The 22,345-nt window shown below is 35.2% G+C and overlaps 1 protein-coding gene across 6 annotated transcripts; it reads left to right on the top strand.

Moving 5' to 3' along the window:
* Nucleotides 1–2,318: 2,318 nt before the first annotated feature.
* Nucleotides 2,319–8,498, top strand: LOC145041902 (uncharacterized). Of its 6 annotated transcripts, none has more exons than XM_078990145.1 (7): nt 2,319–2,527; nt 2,890–3,094; nt 3,271–3,494; nt 4,063–4,191; nt 4,455–4,536; nt 4,765–5,006; nt 7,248–8,498. In XM_078990145.1, the coding sequence occupies exons 6-7, from the start codon at nt 4,927–4,929 to the stop codon at nt 8,314–8,316; spliced, it is 1,149 nt and encodes a 382-aa protein (XP_078846271.1). In that variant the 5' UTR covers nt 2,319–2,527; nt 2,890–3,094; nt 3,271–3,494; nt 4,063–4,191; nt 4,455–4,536; nt 4,765–4,926; the 3' UTR covers nt 8,317–8,498. The 6 variants fall into 6 exon arrangements, with proteins under 6 accessions (XP_078846271.1, XP_078846272.1, XP_078846270.1 ...); XM_078990146.1 differs by adding an exon at nt 4,598–4,691 and having other exon boundaries at nt 4,063–4,536; XM_078990144.1 differs by having other exon boundaries at nt 3,271–3,399; nt 4,063–4,536.
* The last annotated feature ends 13,847 nt before the right edge of the window (nt 8,499–22,345 follow it).

Below are 22,345 nucleotides of genomic sequence, written 5' to 3'. Positions count from 1 at the left end.
CTTTAAAACAGAGATATATAAGTCATAGTTTGTAAGTCTGTTGTGCATTGATTTTACATTAATGCATTTGTAACTTAATGTTATAAAATGTAATTCCATGTATGGTGTGGTGAGTAAAAGGTATGATTATATAGTCAAAGTTTATTCATTCCTTTTGCCTTAACATGGAAAGCGATATCATTGGGCCCCTCGATGATTTGATGTTGACATTCATGTGTTAGGCCTAGCCTAAACTATATTGATGTGTTCAATTAGTAGTCTGAATTTAGTCATCATAAATTGGAAGTCAGGAAAGAAAATCTTAGACTATGAGATTGATTTTTATCCATGTCTCGTGTCCATAAGTTATCTTGTAGAATGAAGGAATAATTGATTACTTATCTAAGGGCTAATGTTTGATTTTATCAAAGTTCGGTAGTGGCTGGGGAAAGCACTCTTTACTAGTTATTCAAAGTCTATATTTGCAATTGTAGTTGGTGTGTTGTCCAAATGGGAGACTGTTGGAATAAGTGTCCAAGGTCATAATTAAATTGATCAAGATCATGACTAAATTGATATAACTTTAGGAATAATGGTGAAGTCCTTTTTGGGTTGCCTTCAAAAGCTAGAAATGACTTTACGAAATAAATAAAATGATTTGTTAATTTATTAAGTGAATAATAAATTAATTAGAAATAGTTGGAATTAATTGATTATTAATCATAATTAATCTAAAATTAATTTGAATTAATTAAAGGTACATGGGTAGAATTGTAATTATTCAATAGTTGAACAAAAGAAGCAATTTTAGAATAGTCCAAGGCATGGACAGTTTTGGAGTGTCATGGAAGGGTTCCAGAAGCCTCCTGGTTGCTTGCTGATATGGTAAGGATTTCAATATGATAAAATTTGATTATTTTATTATTCAAATAAAGGCTTATCTTAGATGTTCACAAACTATAAATAGGACCCAGTGGCATCCAATTTTCTTTCTTATGCCTTCGAGAAAGATAAAATTCAATTTTCATCTTGTATCCTCTCTCCATGTCAATTTCAAGTGTTCTAGGGTTTTGAGTGTGAACCATTAGAGACATTCATACTATTGGATGTTTGATTTCCAAGGAGCATTTGAAGACTCAGGAGTTACTATATTTAAAGATACTAAAAAGTATGTTTTAAACCTTGCGGATTTCGATTATCGGTAGGTTAGAATGTTTTTTTCATAAAGTATGCTGCTATAATATTAAAAATACCATATAGTTATAGATTGCATGTACCCATAAGAGTTTATGAGTAAAATCGTTTATGTAAATCTCTTTGTTGTAACCTAGAAAACACATCAGTTTCTTCCAGAGAAAAAGGTTAGGGTGGGGAGGTGCAATATGTATAAAATGAGGATGATTGTTTATTCATGTTTTGTGTGTGTGTGTGGCGGGGGTAGGGGTATTGAAAAGGACATTCCATCTAACTTTTTCTAGCTTTGTACATTTTTCTTGAAAAACGCATATCATGGGGACTATTTTTGTAGTTTTGTCAAAAAAATAAAAAAATAAAAAAACAAACACATACAATAAAGATAAGATTAGACTTTGGGATAAATGTATATGCATATGAATATTAAGCTATATATAATACTGAAAAATCATTTTATTTTTGAAATAATTATTCAAATGTCATTTTAATTATTTTCAAAAAACCAGTAATTAAGGTTTTTGTTTTTTAAAAAAAATGGGAAACTTTATATGCTAAAATCCCAAATATACAAAGATTCATTATGCTTTTTATTGTTTTATATAAGCCTGACAATTAGATAAGGTTCGGGTTGACGAATCACAGGTTGGCGATTCAAAATATATTGACAAAACCCGATCCATATAATATATGTGTTTGCACGTGGAATCATCAACCCAACCCAACCTACATACCCGATTAACCATATGGGTTCGGGTTATTTTCGGATAATTTTTCACATGTTAAATTTATACGGATTATATACATTACTAAAATAATTAATATTTAGCATTTTACATTGACTAGAATCAAAATGAACACCAAATACCAATCTAACATAACAAGTAATAACTTAATAAGCAATACATTTATATATGGGGCTACGAGTGTTAGGACTTAGGGTTTGTGGTATATTACTATATTTATATATATATATATATATATATATATATATATATATATATATATATATATATATATATATATATATATATATATATAATACATATAATTGGGTTGATAGGTTGACATATGAACACAAACATATAACCGAACCAACCTATAGTTTTATACCGAATCTGTTTATTTTATTTTTGTGTTGGGTTACTGGTCGTGTCAAGTCCAGAACTTCCTATCCTATTTAGTTTTATACCGATAAAATTTAAATACTTTTCTCAGGATTTCCATTGCAATTACAATTGGCATATTAGATTATCGCCCGATATACAGGAGTGCCGAAGAGGGATACGAATCATCATCAGTCAGTGGACTCATGGAAACGAAATCCTCCAATAGCGAGATTACTTCTGTCGGATAGGTAAACCACACTCAACGGCTCAAATTCCTCACTACTAGGTTTCTATCAGTTAAATTCTCTTTCAATAGCATTGTTTTTAAGTGCATTCATCTCTTCTAAAAGTGTCTGTATCATCTAGGTCTTCCTTAATATTACCAGGCACAATTAGATTGTATATCCTCCAAACATTTTGTGTTTGTTTTCACCTCTAGACCCTTTTTAATCTTGCATTTGTTTTCTCTTCTCCATACAATATTTTGTAAAGTTTCATTATTTGAGAAAGGTAGCGTCTGTATGTACATATCAATTTATGCTTAAGGCTTATATCTTATGTGCATTTACCAATGTCTCAGATGCTTATTTTTTTTTTTCTGAAAGCGTAGGAATGGCTAAGACAATGAGTATGACTAGCAGAAACCAACATCTCTATTCTGTACTGATACTGATGAGAAAGACTACTGTACCTAGAGAATTTTGAAGGAAGAAGGTTCTAAACACCAGTTATCTTATATGGAAAGTGAGACATTTATGTGATTGATGATACTTGAAACCAAGAATCATCCAAAGGCGAACTTATACTGGGATTTTGTAAGTGTGGGGGAAAACCCTTTATGTGATGCAATATGTTTCAAAAGATTACAAGGTTCATGAAATAATTGAAATGGGTGTTGAATAAGAGGACATGAGATGAAATGATGAATATATATGTATTCTTGCTCTGATTTCCGGAGATATGCTGATACCCATAATACTGGAAATGGCAGGTTTTTTACTGTGAACATGTGGTACTTTCTCAATGGGTGTTTGAATGTTAATTTCACATATGACCGAGGAGTTGACACGTGGCAACATAGGGAAAGGTGTGATAGATATCTTTCATGATGTGGCGAGATGTGAGTTGACTTCTTTATGCATCAGTCTTTGCATTATGTTGCTACCATTGCTGTTGGTATCATGGTTTTTCCATCTTGAGGATTGCATCTACATGGTTAGAAGTACATTGTGTATTGTAATTTAATTTTGTTTATACTGCTAAACAACACTGCTTCTACCCTTTCTTAAAATTAAGTTGATCAAGAAGGATCAACTTGTTTTGTGTGGCTACTCAGATCTAATTAATACATTAGTCATTTAATAATCTTAAAAGTTTAAATTACGTTTCTGTTTTCCCGCCCTTGCTTTTTGCATCTACAAACTATCTCAAACATTTTATCTAATCGTTATATGTTAGAATAATACCGTAAAGATAAACAAGAAAAATGGATTTTTTTTATTAAGTTACTGGAATTTTTTTAAAACATGGTGGGATTTGTTTGACTTTGATTGTAGCAGATAAGTTTGACCATCTTCTGTAAGAATTCAAACATAGTTCTTTCAGCCTTACAATTATTTATTGGTTTGTATCTTGTTATATTATGTGATGGATATAAATACCTCTTTCTTCAAATTTCCATCTAAACAAGATTTTCAACATGTCTCCAATCATAATACACATATAATAAGTAAGACTTTGGAGTCTATATTTGTCACTAAGGAAAATGTCTCTTGTTAATCAGTCTTATAGGTTTTGCATAAACATCCTGATGCTTGTTAGATGGTTTGACCTGGCAATGTTTTGGGCAAACTCAAACCTACTTGAATCGAGCCACCAGTTGACTCATGACCCTGGTGAACCATCATCAAAAGTTAAGCAACTTATTAGATCTCCATGATTCCTTTGATTTTTCTGTTACTTATATTATTAAGATTGGGATTTTATTGTACTTTCTATTTCTAAAGTTAACATAATTTCCAAATCTGGGGTGCTCTTTTTAGCTTGCCTCCCCTAAAAAACTATGATACAATTTTTGTGTTCTAATTTCCGCCATTTCTTATTTGTCTGGTCTTTTTGTGATTCAGTGTGTGTTTAGGTATCTTGTTATGAACATTTCCTTTGGTTTACTTGTAGGAGGTGGGCATTCTATGATCTGTTTACTTCAATGCAGAGCTTATGCTATTTGTTTCCTGCAGTGAATCCCATTATTTAACAGGTACTTTCTTTATTGTGTCATCATGTGTAGTTGACTGATTATTTCATTCCTGATTTTCCAGTTGCAATCATGGCATGGATATATTTCATATGGAAGTCTTACAATTTATTGCAAATCATATACTTGAGTTCCATAATCATTTTGCCATTATTCTCGTGAGTTGAATGACATATAGAGTAAGTCATCTATACTATATATGAAGTTTCTGATCATACAAATGCATACCAGGAATTATATGCTCGGATACAGCATTAATTCACCGGTGGAAGCACGATGATCACATGTGAAGTCACGTGCATTCACCACACCTTGTTAAGGGGTATGATTGTAATTTCTCCTCGAAATCGGACCCTAATGTAAGCCCTCAATTCCCATCTCATTCTAGTATTTATGCTGTCTCCTGGCATCACAATTGTCTCAAGTACAACCCCTAGAACTCGACCTTCAACGCCGTGTCTTTACCATTGCAGGTATATTTTTCTCCTTGGCTTCTATATTTGAGTGTTTCCTCTTGTCAAGTTATCTTCTGTGTTTCGCTCTTCACCATAGTTTTCATAATTACAACCTTTTCTCTGACTTAATTGTTAAAATATTTTATACAAATTGTTAAAATATTTGACACAATTTCTTAAGGATTTTAGTGTAGAAATCCGATCATTTTCCGATCTGATTGTTTTTCGTTAATTTGTCTTTGAGCTGATCTCACCTGAATTGAGTTTGCCCTAGATTGATTCAATGTGTTCTAATCAGTTCTTTTTGGTTAATTAGCATTGGACTTTGCACTATACAGTTAATAAAGCTGCAATAATGTTTGCAAAATCAGCTTTTGGATCTCTATACAATGATTTAACGTTTCTTATCTAATAATTGGATTCTCACGTGAAAATCGAGTTTCCGTATGGGCAAAAACTTGCTGCTAACAACCTTCAAAAAGGGCATTTATCTTTTGGGTTCTTACCTTTTAGGTATCAAGTCCTAGTTGAAGTAAATTCATTTAACTTTGTTGCTTTTATGTGTTCTGGAAATTCAAGCTCTACATCATCCTCTTGCGAATGCAGTAGAGGGTCTGTAAATCTATGATACTGGTTGCTCTTATGTGTTCCAGATATAATGAAAACTGAAATAATGGGAACATCATTGCATAGCCAGTGATGGAGTAAATGATGTATATTTTGTATCTGTACATTGTGTTTTCCTGATGATTTAAGATCTTACAGGGAAGAAACATACATGGATTTAGGAAACTTCTAACGTTTTATTAGTTTAGACAAATTTTCAAACTAGTTCACTATCAATTCCTAATTTACAATAGAGTTTTGGGAACTATTTTCGGAAACTAAATTAAATCGTATCTCTACATTCTGAAAACTCTGTTCTTCAAGTGGTTTGTTGATGTCTTCTGTTTCTGGTTTGAGAATCAATTTGTAAAAGTGCTTCTTTGGTTGTCCTTTAGTGTGTGTATTGATATGGTCATCTGCATTAGGAATGTAGACGTCTATATTTAATTATTTATCACAACCCAGTCTTTTCTTTTCATTGATGAAAAGTTTATCTGCTTTGACATGCTTTGTTCTGTCATGAAGAACTTGATTGGAAGTAACTGAAATTACCACCTTGTTGTCACAATACAAGGCTGTTTGTCAGGAGTTTGAGATCACCCGTTCTTTCAGTAATATCTTAAATCCATAGTACACGACACATTCCAGTGATAAACAAAGGGATTGCCTACTCTACAGGTTCACATAGAACTTTTCAAAATATTTTTTCCTACTTCCTAATACTCCTGGCTAGACTAATATACCCCCTACCTGAAACCAAAACTGCCAGCTCACCCGACGAAGGTACTGTCCCCATGATTAAGTTAGTGCTATGATTACTACAAAATAAGAAAAAGAAATATCCTCTAATTACTAATAAACATAAATATACTTTCTTCGGTTCCAGAATAGCCCACCAAGAATTGGGCCTGCAGAACCTATAAATAATCAAGTCTTGGACTTACTTGCTTGCTGGCTATAGACCAAATAGGTTTGGGGCTTATCAATCCCGGCGGCCCAAACTTTCACCTTGTCCTCAAGGTGAACAAAAAAATGTCACTCTTGTATTCCTTTTCAAGTGAAGTGGCAAAAAGGAAAGGTAAACAATGCAAGTGTAACATTAGTGACCTGAGAATGGATACAAAAAATCCCTCAAACTCCTGTTTCTGATGTTCTTTTTGGTCACTTCAAGCTTTAACCCTTCTTTGGTGGCTGAAACAAGTTTCTTTCCTTCACATTCCTTCAACTGCCCAACAATATACTCATCGATGGCATCAACCAGATGTATATTTCGTAGTCAAAAGCTTTATGATTTGGGGAAAGATGTTGGTGAGATACCTATTTGGCAATGAGATGATGAGTACATGTTCTTATCCTTTTTTAGTATATCATGCATTTGTTATGGTACTGCAAAACAACTTCAGCTAGTTTGCATATGTTTTGTTTTCATTGGGATCTCGGTTAGTTATACTAGTCCACTTATTGGGCTTCTGAAATCTAAATGTATCTATGACTAATATTCAATTTTCTCCTTTTCTTGCAACATTTTGTGAATATTCATTTATTCAGCACAGGTAGCGTATGTCTGTATATATACGTGTATGCTTACAACTCTTGTATCTTATGTGGAATTTGCATTTACCAAGCGCTCGGATATTTATTTTTCTTTTGCAGTGTAGGAATGGCTAAGACACGGAGTACGACCAGAATCCAGAATCATGATCATGTTGCATCATCATCTACCAGGAAGAGGATCGCGAGTTGTGACAAGAGTGACGGGGCACCTTGGTCAGATCTTGACCATCATTTGCTTTTCTTAGTTATGATGCAATTGGGTGTCATTGATTTTGTAGTATTTAGTGGGGTATGCAAATCGTGGAGGTCACTTGCGCTTGATAACTGGAAGATTTTTATGGCATCCAGACCACCTATGTTATTGTGGATCTCTGATCGTCCTTATAAGAAAGAGTGTTACCTAGAGGACTTTGAAGGAAGAAAATTCAAAACCATCCTTCCTCGTTCTGGTGGCAGGATCTGTGTTGGAATAACTTGTGGTTACCTGATCTTGTTCGGGTGGAAAACCAAAGATTTCAGGCTTGTGAATCCTATCACAAGGCACGAACTTCATTTCCCTTGTTTCCCCTATAATCCAAGGAGTAATCTAAAAGAAGTTAGAGGTATCCTTGTCTTTTCACCTTTAGTATCTGGGTGGGCCTTTGTGATGTTACGTAGATTCACCTATCAAGTTTGGTTTTCTATAGCGGGTACTGGAGCATGGAATCATGTCTCATCCACTTTTCCCTTCTTTGATTTAGTTGCTTTCAAGGGGAAGATATATACCTTAAACGTGGGTTGTCGTTTATGTGAAATGAGACTCAATCCAGAGCCCAAATTGACGTTACTCCAAACCAAGAATTTTCCAAAGGTAGTCGTGTTATGTCCAGAGTTTGTAAGTTTGGATGAAAACCTTTGTGTGTTGTATCGCGAATTAGGAGGTTCATACAAGGTTTGCAAACTAGATTTTGAGGAAATGAAGTGGATGTCATCAGAAAACACATTAGGAGAATGTGCGTTCTTTATTAACGAATTGAAGTATTCTGCTATTATTAAACCAGAGTTGTGGGTTGATCATGAGTTACAATACATGAGATATGCTTACTTCTATGACACCATTGATAAAAGTCGAAAAGGTGGGTGTCAGCTGTGGTACTTCCCCTGTGATTGCATGAATGTTAATCTCTAAGATTAACGATGACTTTGATGCACTCTTGTCTTGGTTTTTATATTTGCATATGTTTTAGCATTTTCAAGGTGTTGAGAAGCACCATTAAATGGATTTGGATTTTCAGTTTATTGTTCAGAGAGTTTGGTTGTCACTCAACCTTTGCTTTTAATAATACAATTACCAATTAAATTTCCCTTTTATATGATTTTGTGTCCTTTGCTTTCAAATATGTGACTACTCCATTATAAGTAGCACCTTGGCAGATGTAGTTATGAAGGACCATTTGATGGTCTCTTTTGGTATGACGTGAAAAGGCTAGTCGTAGGTCTAATGTAATTTACTTTCTTCTACATTGATAGACAACTTTGCTTCTATCACTTTCTTGACATTATGTTGATTTATGTGGTTACCCGGATCTAATTAATACAATACTCTTTTTGACAATCTCAAAGTTTAAAATTACATTAAGTGGTCTTTGTGTATTTGGCATCTACAAGCATAAATCATTTTACATTCACAAATTATGGCACATTTTAATGTTGATTTACATGCTTTAAAGGGAAACCCACAATCAGGCTTCAACACCTGTTATTTTAAGTGACATGCGAGATTTATGATTTATGTGAATTGACATTCAATGCGGAGTCAATTTAAATTGATGTTACTTTAAACCAAGAATCTTCCGCATCCATGCTTGCGAAAAGCTCTATGGTTTTGATTTTGGAGAAATCAAGTGGGTGCAATGTGAAAAGACATGTGAAGAATATAAAATCTTTCTTGGTCACTATATACATATCTTTGTTGATAAACTGGAGCCATGGGATGATTGGTCATATAAAAGGAGATATGTTGATAAAAATGAAAAAGACATGCTCTCTCAACTACAAACATATTTTACTTTCCCATGCAGGTAAGTTCTTTGCTGCAAATATTTGGTACTTTCCCCTTGATTGTATGAATTCTAATCTCTTAGATGTGTGATAGGCATTTTAGCACTCTTCTCATTGTTTTCATCCATGTGTATGCTGTAATATCTTTAGGATATTGTGATATGTTGGTTTTGAGTGTTGCAATCTAATTTGAGATGATCACTCAAACCCTGTGGTGGAAAATAAGGAAGACGACTTGAGGCCCTCTAAACAATGTTTAGATGCAATGTCACATATGAATGGGCTACTGAGATCGAATCTAACACAATTACCAAAAGTTATATGCAGGTTATGTGTTTGGACTTTCCATCCTCGCCTAGGTGATCCGGATTATGTAAGAGTAAACTTCATACCAATTATCAAAGATACATAGATGATGTAAGAGCTAACTGACATAAGGAAGTTCCCTCGTAGATTTTATACTTCTGACTCTTGCACGGCTAGGAGTAATACTGGCAAACAAACAGAGGTCTCATTGTATTGGGTACGTCTTGCAAGGCTTTTCTTAAATTTGGATTATTCAGAGATGAAGAGAGTGTTGGGTTGGGAAAAAAATAATCATAACAACACTGTGTATTGCTGTGATCTTTTGTCAATTTTAAGCACAACTGAATTGTGAGAAACAAAGGAAAAGAAGAACTGGAAAGGATTGTGTAAATAGGGCAAAACAGAGGGAAAATAGGGAAAAAAAGAATCACAACCCCGTTTAATACATGATATATATATATATATATATATATATATATATATATATATATATATATATATATATATATATATATATATATATATATATATATATATATATATATATATATATATAGGTTCAAGTATTCTAACTAAATAGTGTATGTATACAGGATTGATTGTGTACCAATCAAAATTTAAAACAAATAATATTAATTAATTAAATAAACAAGGTATTTAAGTAATTTGATAAATAACTTTCTCAAATACTTTCTATAATCATGCTAATTATATTGACTTTTAACATAATAAATCTCAAATATCTCTTAAACGCTTAACAATCTCATGTCTTATTCTGCTTTCTCATTTTCATTTTCAAAAATCATTGGTTAACCATACCTCCTCATATATTTGATGAACATCTTCTTTGTCTCATCCGACCTAGCCATCAAAAAGTCTATGAAGAAGAACATTCATTTATCGTCGCTACAGTGAACGCCATTGCCAGAGATCGGAGTGAGTGTCATAGCAGCCTTCACTGGAGTTAGCGTTGTTGCTGCCTTCCCGTATCTCTCCAACGCCAAGAATTCTTAATCGAATAACAGAGACTAGAGTGAGCGTCATATTCGCCTCTCATATTCACCGGCTGCCAAGATCTTGTCAATGAAATCATTTGACTATGGCAGGCTTTATCTCACGTCGATGGCGATGATGATTTTGGTGGTGGTAATCGGCCCATGTATTTATCCTCCACACCGGTCATGCCTCCACAGGTACTGTTCTCCCTTCTTGACTCTTTCTTCTACAAATCTCTCCATGATCGGATCTATAGATGAAGAAACGAAGTTCGTACCTCTTTAATTAGGGTCAAATTTGCATATGTTTCTCTATATTCTCTCCCCGATATATCCTCAAAATTTAGGGTTATTCTCTCCCCGATATATCCTTAATATTTAGGGATTTCTCTCTTTCTCTCCTATTAGAATCCATATAAAGAGGATCCAATGTCCTATCTACTTGATTGAAGGGTATCAAAAATGTAATTTTAAATTCTAGAACAAATTACGCGAATGTTCCTTTAGGTTTTGGATTTTTCCCTAATGTAGTCCCTACAATACTTTTCCCCTAAAATAGTACCTATGGATCATAAGTTGCACACGTTTGGTCCCCGAGTTGGATGTCCGTCCATTCCAACGTTAAGTTGCCCCCATGTGACTTGCACATGAGGGTATTTATGTCATTTTAGCCTAAAGGACGTTTTCTGAACATATAAATTAACGCTTATATTACTTCTTCTTGTTATTCCTCCTAATTCAATCGATCACTCCTACTGTTAGAGAAAGAAAGCTGTGGAAAATGCCGATATGTGCTTGTGGAAATCGTGATCTAGCCATCGTCACTTCCTGGTCAGATCTCAACCCTAGAAGGCGATTTTGGTCTTGTCTTCGTAATGAGAGAAGGTGTGGTTGGATTGGGTGGTTTGATGAGCCGATGTGCCCTAGATCGGTGGAAGTGATGCCTGGGTTAATCAGGTCTATGAACAAGCTCCAAGAATCTCTTCAACAAGCTACACTGCAAGCTAGGATGTATAAGTTATTCATTCTCTTCAGTTGGGGTCTTTTTGCAATTCATTACTTGAAGTAGTGTCTGAATGCAAGAAGTAGTGTCATAGTCATAGGGTTAATGTACTAGTGGTCTTATTTTGAGTCTGAAGACAGGTAAATTGTAGCATGGTTTATGTAATGTTTGTGTCTTTTTTGAGTTTGACAGCAGTAAATTATGTTATGGTTAATTTTGTCTTAATGTTATAGTCATTTTGTAATCAAATGGTTTAATTTCAGAACAAGGTTATTGTGTCATGGCTTTGTGCAATCAAATATTATTGACAAGAACACCAATTCAACATGCATGACCATACACTTTGAATATCACAAATACTAGTTGACAAGAACAAGAATATAACAAAAATGCTATTGTATATCACAACAACAGTTGAGATTGTTTCATAATTTACTTATGTGTACAATGATTCAAGGTCAACATGCATGACCATACAAAATAAGGAGCCCAAAGTAAGTATTGTTTGGTACATAAACATAGGTGTTAACATAACCGTAAAAGTAAAATGCAAATTACATCAAAAGACCTAATGGTTCTCAACAACACCCCCATCCTAACTTCTATCCTCCTGTTTCTTCAGTTCTTTTGTCAATAGGGCCACCTTGCCCTTTACAAGTTCTTGAATTATGCCCTTTGTTGTTGCACTTTCTACATGTGATAGTGGTCCACCTCTTGGATAGTTTATGCCCCTGTGTAGGAGGTTCATCATATGCCCTCTTCCTTTTCTTCTTTGGTCCACCCACCTACAAATGTACATAAGATTAAATTGTTGTTCTTAAAAAAACTGCAATTATATTGATATATGAAGACATACCTGAACAACATGTTTAGGTGGAAGCAACTTGGTTGAGCATTGTGATTTGGGCCACATCAATCTACCATTTATAGGTTCAATTTTGTTTTTGTACACTTTTGCCCATGTAACTAGCCAGTAGCATGGGTGGACCCAATGCTCCAACTCAGGAACATTCTTTGCTCCATGTTTAATCTTGTCCCATATTGCACTTATTGCATGTGAGCATAACATGCTTGCAATTTCCCAATGTCTACATGTGCATGTTTTTTCATCCAAATTCACAATAAACTGATCACCCTAATGAGTAGTGACTTGAGTTTTAACCCCATTGAAAATACACCTGTGCTTTTGTGCTTGTCTTTTCATTTGATCAAGAAGACTAGTGGCAGTTGATGTGAGAGGACCATGACACCTATCAATCTCTCTTTGGCCATTGCAAATTCTCTTCATCAAATACTCTCTAATATACTCCAAACAATAAATGATAGGTTTGTCCCTACCACCTTGTATTTTTCCATTCAGATGTCATATCTGAGACCACTCCTCTACACATATCCCTAATCCTTGTTTTGTCATTTTTTTCAAAATGTGAACCCCTTTTGGTTTCTACTGCATGTTTGTTTATATATTCTTTCACATCTTTCTTTGTTTTGAACTTCTGTCCTAATGTGAAAGCCTTTTGATGAACTAAACCCTCAGAACAACTTTTTTCCTTTCTTATGTCTCTCAACATCCTCTCTCTGCTGTTATCTTCATCTACAATAGGTGACTCAAACGATTCCGGGTCTATGACCTCCAAATCTTCACCTTCAGTAAAGTCAACACCACTACCACTTGTTTCTTTGGTGGTTTTTTGAACCTACTCAACATCTTCATCAACATGTATATGAAATTCTTTCATATCAACATCCACATCATCTACAATATTTTCTAAATCCAAAAAGAAGTCTTTATCCTCACTCTCATCATTTGTCATATTACCCTCACTCCTACTACTCTTATTCCAAGGACCGTCACTAACACTTTCCTTACTACCACTGTATTCATCCTCAAAAAACTCAACATCATGTAGATTTCCCCCCCCACCATATTCTGCATCCACATCCCCCATTACCTCATAATCATCCACTAGATCAACATTCCCTTTTGGTTGGTGCTCATCTCCTGTGTCAACATTTTTTTTTACCATGGTTATCCTCAAACTGTACCCCTTAAAGAGATCACTCTCTCGATCAACTGAGTGTTTTTTGTTGATTACAGGTTCATAGGGTACAATTAACTTTGACAAATTAGTGGACTCATTCAAATCCAACTTTTTACTACATGAACCAATTGATTTCCTTTTCATTTTAACCCTATTCAGTTCAGGAGAATCATTCCCTTCAACTTCCTCAATACGAACCTTCACTAGGGACTTAAAGTAATGGACTACTCTAGTATTTCCATGCTCGATGTACAAATTAATTTCCTTATGATTAAGGAAATACCTTGCCAGCTAAATGACTTCCTGATTGGTGCCAAGGGGTAACAATCCACTATCCAAGTCTGTCTCTGGGATCATGAAATGGTAAAACATTATAACTCCATCATTGTACCCTAAAACTGCCATCATATCATCTAACTCGTGGACTGAAAACACATCCATGTCCACAAAATCAAAATGATCAACAAGCCCATCTATGTATGACCTTGCATATACCGTATTTGTAAACGAACCTACATGATTTATCTTGAATGTGCAAAAGATTGAAATAGAACCTGTGAACATTCAAGAACAATAAAATGTTAATGATGGAGAAGGAAAAATTACATTTTATGAAAACCTAACATTACAAGTTCCGTGCTTACTATATTCATTACATAGGTCAGGTGGTTGGGTGTAGCGTGGACGTAAAGACCACAATGTGAGCACCATTTTCCTCGATACACCCTTCATTCAGTTGAACTGTAACGGCCGACGACGATAAGAACTCACAATTGAAGAAGATGGGATGATCAAAAGGTTTTCTTGGGGAAAGAGATAGAGTGTAAAGTCAATGTATGAAACTAAACCACGCCACCTTAATGGATATAACTATTAATTAATATGTTTAGAAGAGGTCCTTTAGGCTAAAATGATATAAATACCCTCATATGCAAGTCAAATGGAGCAGCTTAACATTGGAATGGACGGACATCCAACTCGGGGACCAAAGGCGTGCAACTTATGGTCCATAGGTACTATTTGAGGGAAAAAAGTATCGTTGGGACTACAAAAGGGAAAAATCCAAAATCTAAAGGACCATTCGCGTAATATGTTCTAAATTCTAATTCGTGTTTTTCATAGTGTTTTTTACAGATTAATGTGATTCATCAGGAAAAGCAAACCAATAATGTTCTTTACCCTTGCCCTTCACCTTCCCCTTTATCTTTTCTGTTATTTAATTGATAATACCCTGAACCTTATTTTTCATTTTGTAGGCTACATAAACATTTACAAGAGTGTAAAGTCCAGAAGTTCACGGAATGGGCATTGAAATTTATAGGATTCATTTCCGTTTTCAAAAGAAGTTCACAGAATGGGCATTGAAATTTATAGGATTTCATTTCCGTTTTCAAAAGAATAAAGACACAGTGAATCAAAATTTTGTTGTTCAGGTTAAATTATAGTTTTCACGTGTATAGACTTTCTTGGATCTTGCTGGGAATCATTTAACAGGGAATGATTACATAAAAGCATTTGATTCAATTGATTTTACTCTTACTTTATTATTTAGTTCTTTTTATCCTGGTTGGGCATCAGGTATGTCAGCAACTGCAATTCAATAGTTGTTATTGTCTTCCTCAATTGACGAACCCACACATATATGTAAGTAATCATTTTATTTTGGAATTTTCATATTCGTTTTAAACATAAGTTTAACTAAACTTTATTTTGATATGAAATGTTGTAATCTATGAGAATTCATCACGCCTACCAAATGTTTGATGTAATTACTGAGTACACCAAATATCTCTATCAACGTTATTATTTTTGTACTATAATGTTATTACTTAGTGATCAATTATCTGAAATATTGGCAAACTATTTTTATGTGTCTACAAAGGAGTTTTTCTATTTGGTGGTTATGTTTGATTAAGATGAAGATATCATGTTTTCCAAGCTACAAATTATGCAGAATTTTAGCCTTGTTTTAAACTGTTCTTTGAGTGTACAGACATTGTTAATGCAAGGTTATAAATTCTTATGAAGCTATAAATTCTGAAAAATAACATCAAGTAAAGAAAAAGAAGTTTGGTGAAGAATGAAAACTCGCTTTGAAGCCTGGTGAAGAATGGAAATGTAACACTGTAAATTTTCAACCAAAATTTTCATTTTTCAATAGTCACAAAATTCTCAAAATCATAGTTCACAAAACTCCAAAATAACATTTGTCAAAAACACATGTTCATAAGTTATTTAAACACAATCCAGGATCCCCAAATCATACTCCGCCTCGTGTGTACAATCATGCAGTCGCCTTTCCATGATCCTGAGAAGTACCTGAAACACATAACACATAACACGGTAAGCACGAAGCTTGGTGATTTCTCCAAAATACCACACATAACTCATTAGCAACTCATGGCTATATCTCAAATAAGATCCTCTGATCGATATGTCTTAGTGAAACCTTCCGGTCCCACAACTCAGGTGGACCCTCCGATCCTAACTTAGTAAAGCACATCATAAATCACAAAGACATAATGCAGGATATCACAATACTCAAGATAACCACATAAGACTCTCCGGTCACAAAAAAAGGTTACCACTCTAGGTAAGTATAGTGAGATGACTCACCTCGTAAGCAAGCAAGTAAATAATCTTGTACACGGATCTCGAACTAGCCTCGACCTAACACATAAGATAATTATCTTGTAAGTCCCTAATCTGCCCATGTATCAGTCGAATCCGTTTGATGGTGCGGAATCCCAATCAAACGGATGATTTCAGATCAAATAGAAGAGAAGAAGAAGAATAATAGGAATCTTTGTATGTATTAATATGAATGAAGATCCGGATACAAAAGATTCACACACACATAAAGCTCCCCTTTCTCTCCTCTCTGGCCGTAAACTCTTTAGGGTTCATCAATCTGTACTCCTCACCCTAACACCTATATTTATACTTGGAGAATATGGGCTTGGTGGACATGGTCCGTAAATGGGTTTACGACCGTAAGGTGTTTACGGCCATAAAATCAGCCGTAAACTAGGCCGAAAACTCTACAATTATTACACAAAAATATAATTTCCCAGAAAAGCAAAGTATAAACCATATTTTGACCTAACAATCTCCCCCTTGGTTTATAGCTTTCTTTTCTTAATTGACCCAACAAGCTCCTCCTAAAAGGTAGCTAGCTCTTCTTGTCAATCTTCAATGAGAGCTTGGCTTTAGCGTTTATCTTCAATTTCTTCACAGCATCAGGATGAACATATGGATCTTCAATGAATGACTTCATCTTGAGCAGTTAGGCATTTCTTCAGAATTTGGCATTGAACGCACATTGGGTGAGGAGGTTTTACGTACTGATTCTTGAAAGATAGTGCTTTCAGCTTGAGAATCTTCAGAGAGAACATTAGAGAGGACAAATCTTCTGGATCACTTCAGCAGGTACAAAGATAGCAGCAGACTGATTGAGGAGGCTTCAATTCAATCCATCACATAATCTTCAATTGCAGCTTCACCTTGCTTCTGGGGTTGAAGGATTGAATGTTGAAAGAATAATCTTCATTTCTTGCTCCTTCGAATGTGAACTCTTCGATGCTCACGGACGAGGCTTTGGCTCAGAAATCTTCAACACAAACTCCATGAGTCTTATCTATACCTGAAATCGCTTTTCAAGACAAAATAAAACTAAAAGAAAACTTAGCACACAAAATAAAACAGAAACAAAAATATTTTTGGATTTTTTTTATTTTTCTGAACAGGAAATAAAACAGAAATAACACTATTTTTTCGATTTTTAATTTTTCTGATTTTTCTTTGATTTTTTTTAATTTGTGTAATTAATTTTTTTTTTTAACTTTTAATTCTCCCATAATATTTAAATTAGAAGAAACTATGACAAGTTTAACAAAAATAAAATGATATCTAACTATAAGAATGATTTGGGATCAAAGTTTTTAGACAACCTTTATCCACTTGTCGGTACCTTCCATATTCACATCTTTGTCTGGTCGATCGTCGGTATTGTTGTCCACTTAAACACGAAAAATTTGTGATAGATTTAGGACATACTATTTGTTACAAGACATGATGAACTTAAAAACCTAAAATTTATATCTGATCCTAATTTCTTAGATACTATATCTTAAGGTCCATTCATCTGACGACGACCAGGGATATTGTTGTCCACCTAAATTGAGCAGCGAGATCTATAGATAATCTGTATGTGTTCAATTTTAAGTGTACTGGAACGTGTTTCCCGTTTCCTGATATGCCCCAGCCATCAAGAACTTTCAGAGTACTCCTTACACCGGGTGAGCAGACAATCATTCAGAGAGAAGATAGATTCATAATTCTATAACTTATCACTTTAGAGGGGTTGAGAAGCAGAATGTTGCATATGTTGTGTACCAGGTCGGATTTGAAGTCATGCAAAGGAGACAACATATGGCTAACAGATAAGAAGTATTTCACACATTTATATATAGCCTACAGAGAAATAGAGTTGCATATGTTTCAATCCAGGCCGGATCTCTTCCAATCACGCAAAGGGTGCAACATATGACTAACAGACGGAAAGAAAGAAAATGATATTCTACAGACCTAATTTATCGGAATTTACCAGTCGCCCCATCCAACCGGAATTAAGGATAGAATCCGCACATCGAGGAAAAGTTAAACCACGGTTGTAAGTCTCTAATTTACCCGTGTATCAGTCAGATCCGTTTGATGGTGCGGAATCCCAATCAAACGAATGATTTCAGATCAAATAGAAGAGAAGGAGAAGAAGAATAATATGAATCTTTGTATGTATTGATATGAATGAAGATCCGGATACAAAAGATTCACACACACATAAAAGCTTCTGTCTCTCTGGCTGTAAACTCTTTAGGGTTCATCAATCTGTACTCCTCACCCTAACACCTATATTTATACTTGGAGAATATGGGCTTGGTGGACATGGGCCGTAAATGGGTTTACGACCGTAAGGTGTTTACGGCCATAAAATCAACCGTAAACTAGGCCGAAAACTCTACAATTATTACACAAAAATATAATTGCCCAGAAAAACAAAGTATAAACCATATTTTGACCTAACATATCTCTAATTAACATTTAAATCATGACTTTAAGTAAACCAGGTTATTCCCTCTCTAAAACTCTTGGAATTGGTAAAAGACCATTTTACCCCTCTATGGTCCCCACAATCCCTGCCTTGACCAAACCCTAAAGTCAACATAAGTCAACACTCGAGTCAACAGTCCATGTTGACCTGACTCACCGAGTGCATCTATGTGACTCATCGAGTCCCCATTGTTCCATCAGAAGTGACAAGAAACCCAACTTAACTCGTCGAGTTGTCTCATTAACTCGCCGAGTTATCCATGTCCGGAATAATCGAGGAAAAACCTAGTCGAATCGTCGAGTCAGCTCGTTGACTCAACGAGTCCATTGAGTCAGTATTCTCATTCAGATGTTTTAAGGAAAATTTACCACTCTAAACTGTAGTTCTAGTTTCCGAAGGCTCGAATGTCACGTAAAGCTTCGATCTTTACGTTCATGCATGGCATATTTGCTCCATAACGCTAATACAAGCTCCGACAAGGGTTTAGAGCTCATAGGCTTGCCTCTACCTCCATAAAGCTTGTGTCTTTAGGTTCACAAGACCTCCTACAGTCCAGATCTGACGTTTCAACCTCTATATATATACTCAAGGGACTCAATAACACAATAAAGATTGGTAAAGCCCTATAACTCCCCAAGATAAGATCTCACAAGAAAAATGATCAAGATAGTATCTTTTAACCTCAAACATAAGCTACCCATTGAGAACCTCTAGACCAAAACGTCCCTCCTTGCTCCAAGCCTTGATGCTTTATTCTTCTTCTCTCAAGGTGCACCAAAATGCTCAAGATAGCCTCTCATTCTCACACAACAAGCTAAAACTCGATTAGGGTTCTTCACGGTACTCAATGGTGACGAGGGAGGTGGAAATGAGGGCTTAAGGCCCTTTAAATAAGACACAAACTCGAAGATTTAGGGTTTCCTCGCACAACACCAACTCGGCGAGTCGGCTCTCTAACTCATCGAGTTGGTCATTAAAGCCACGTGACCTATCCGACTTTACTTGACAAGTCGGGCATACAACTCATCGAGTCTCTCATGAAATCCTAAAAATAAATATATAAATATTATACCTGAGAGTCGGGATGTTACAATTCTTTTCCACTAGAATCATACTTCTCCCTCAAAGTTGTAGCACCTGGTTCTTGGTACGTATTCTTTTATTAATATTTTTTGCATTTTGGCCTTGGACTCGGTGACTTGAAGGACCAAATCATCAAGTAGAAGCGGGATGAGACGCGGGGTTTAAACAGTGGACTCGGCGATTCGGGTCCCTGTGTCACACCCTGAAACCGATGGCGGAAACGTTCCGGGGCGGAGGACGTCATGTAAAGTATCACAACCAATGTACATAGTAAGCATAGTAAACACAAAACATTACATTACATAGAATCATTACATTTGTTTGAAAGTAAGGTAATACATGTTTTATAGATACATTAGTTTAAGCAAAAGTAAAGACGTGACTTCCATATGCTCCGTCTTCTGCAGAAGAACGCGGGATACCTGTCTAAGGAGAACCTGAGAATACAAGCAGTTTTATAAATATCAGCATAAAGCTAGTGAGTTCATAAGCAGTTTGTTTCTATAAAAGAATAAGCTTTCTTTAGTTTTCTGAAAAAGTTGTTATCCAAGAAAATCTCATATTTTCTTTTAATTAAAGTTTAGTTATCCAATTGTTACACAGTTTGGTTAAGAACAGTTTGTTATCTAGTTATTACACGATCTAGTTAAGAACTAGTCCTGTTATCCCAGGAAAAACACTTATTTTCCTTAAAAGTTTGTGGTTGGTTATCGAATCTGAATGAAATGTACATGAATCTACCATACTTGTAGTGTTTGTGTGAAGTTTCCTGAAACCCTGGTTATCCTTGAAAGGTATGTTAGTTTTAACACGTATACAAAAACTATCAAAATAGTAAACTAATTTCTAAGGTTATTAATTTACTAAGTTCTTTATTACTTAAAGGTAAATCTCCATTATCTAAGTTTGCGAGTTCTATAACCATACGATAAACTAGATATAGCAAAGGAAGGCCAGTATAATTTATGACTTTTGTCACCCATAGACCTGCCGGTCCTACTGTAGCTAGCAGCAAGGTGCAGGGTGGTCAGCCCCGTATAGATCTATACACTCAAGTCACGCTCTCCTACTAAGAGATTCTGGTTACACGGGCGGTCCTCCACTCACATATCTCTGTGGAGTGTTACAGAGGACGTGTCTCCAACCCTAAGATTAACGAATTTACAATTAATAATGCGGAAAATCCTATTTTAAGTTCTAATTACAATGGTGGTCCTCCAAATTAATGATTTTAAACAATAATGAAGTGGAAAATCATTTGTGAAATTTACAATAAAACATTATATAATAAGATTTGCAATCAGTTTGAAAACTGACTCTGCAAGTCAAACAGTTGGTTAATACGGTTTCGATTGTTAAAAGCATACGGAATATGAAACATTTCAAATGAAATAATAAGTTTGAGTACAAGATATTCTTGTACTTTTTCTTGTATTCCCCCCTCCCCCTGAAAACATTGAAGAACACGGAAAAAGGTGTAGGGGTATGAACTCACCAGACGAGAAATGTGTCGGCTAGAATGTTAAGTGTCAGTTCGGGGCTTGAACACGTGCGAGGTTCCTATGTAATATGAAGAAATACATAATTGTATCTAATTAGGCTTTGAACTACTAATTAATTGAGATAATATACTCCGAGGCACGAAAACACTTCATTTCAAGTGTTAGGAGTGATCCGCGTAGCATCTAAGGGTGTATAAGGCCTAGATATGGAGTTTGCTCTTCAATAGTAAACTCCTAAGGGAGATTATGTCCTAATGACCATATCCCCATGAGTTTACGGCCGTAAAATCATGGATGGTGTGTTCTTGGTTGTTTAATGGTCTTATAACACTTGTGGGATGATGCTAGGGCTAGTTCTAAGGCAAGGGAAATGATTTGATCAACATATGGACCATTTTAAGGATTTTACGACTGTAAACTAGGAGTTTATGGCCATAAACTCTCATGTACCTTTTCCTTATGTGTTTTGGTGATCCTAGGTTAAGCATAAGTGGTTCTAGTCGTAAGTACAAGTCATGGAAGGAAGTTAGGGCACCATCTGACCACTATAAACGAGTTTACGGCCCAGGAACCATTCCTTGGGTGGTTTACAACCGTAATCTCCTAAGGGGGTGGTTTCTTTCAAGTTTAAGGTCCCTAACATAATGGTGGTTGATTCTAGACATTGTTCCAAGGCTTAGGAGGTGTTTAAGGGGCATTTTAACACCTTAATTGGTGTTTACGGTCCTTGAATGGGTGCTTATGGTCCAAGCATGTTCTTAGGCCGTAAACTCATGTTTATGTTGGAATGGTGTCTAAGGCTGCAACTATATTAGGCAAGTATTTGACCCGATTGTGCATGGTCCTTTTGGGTTGCCTTCACCATAGCAACTTGGTAGGATAATTTATTATGAGATAATCGATATTATTAATATATTATGAGAACAATATAATGAATAATAATATTGTTATTTGATTAATATAAGTCATAGATTAATTAGTATTAATTTGGTGACCTAAAGAGATTAATTAAATAAGAGGGTATAAACTGTCAATTGTTTGATAGTTACACTTTGGGCTGTAAATCCTTATAGGATATATGGTGGACGATTTCTAGGGCTAAGGATAGCCATAAAA

This window comes from Lactuca saligna, chromosome 4 (genome assembly GCF_052625555.1).
Source record: "Lactuca saligna cultivar CGN05327 chromosome 4, ASM5262555v1, whole genome shotgun sequence".
NCBI lineage: Eukaryota > Viridiplantae > Streptophyta > Magnoliopsida > Asterales > Asteraceae > Lactuca > Lactuca saligna.
This window is presented reverse-complemented; position numbering and strand designations above follow the sequence as displayed.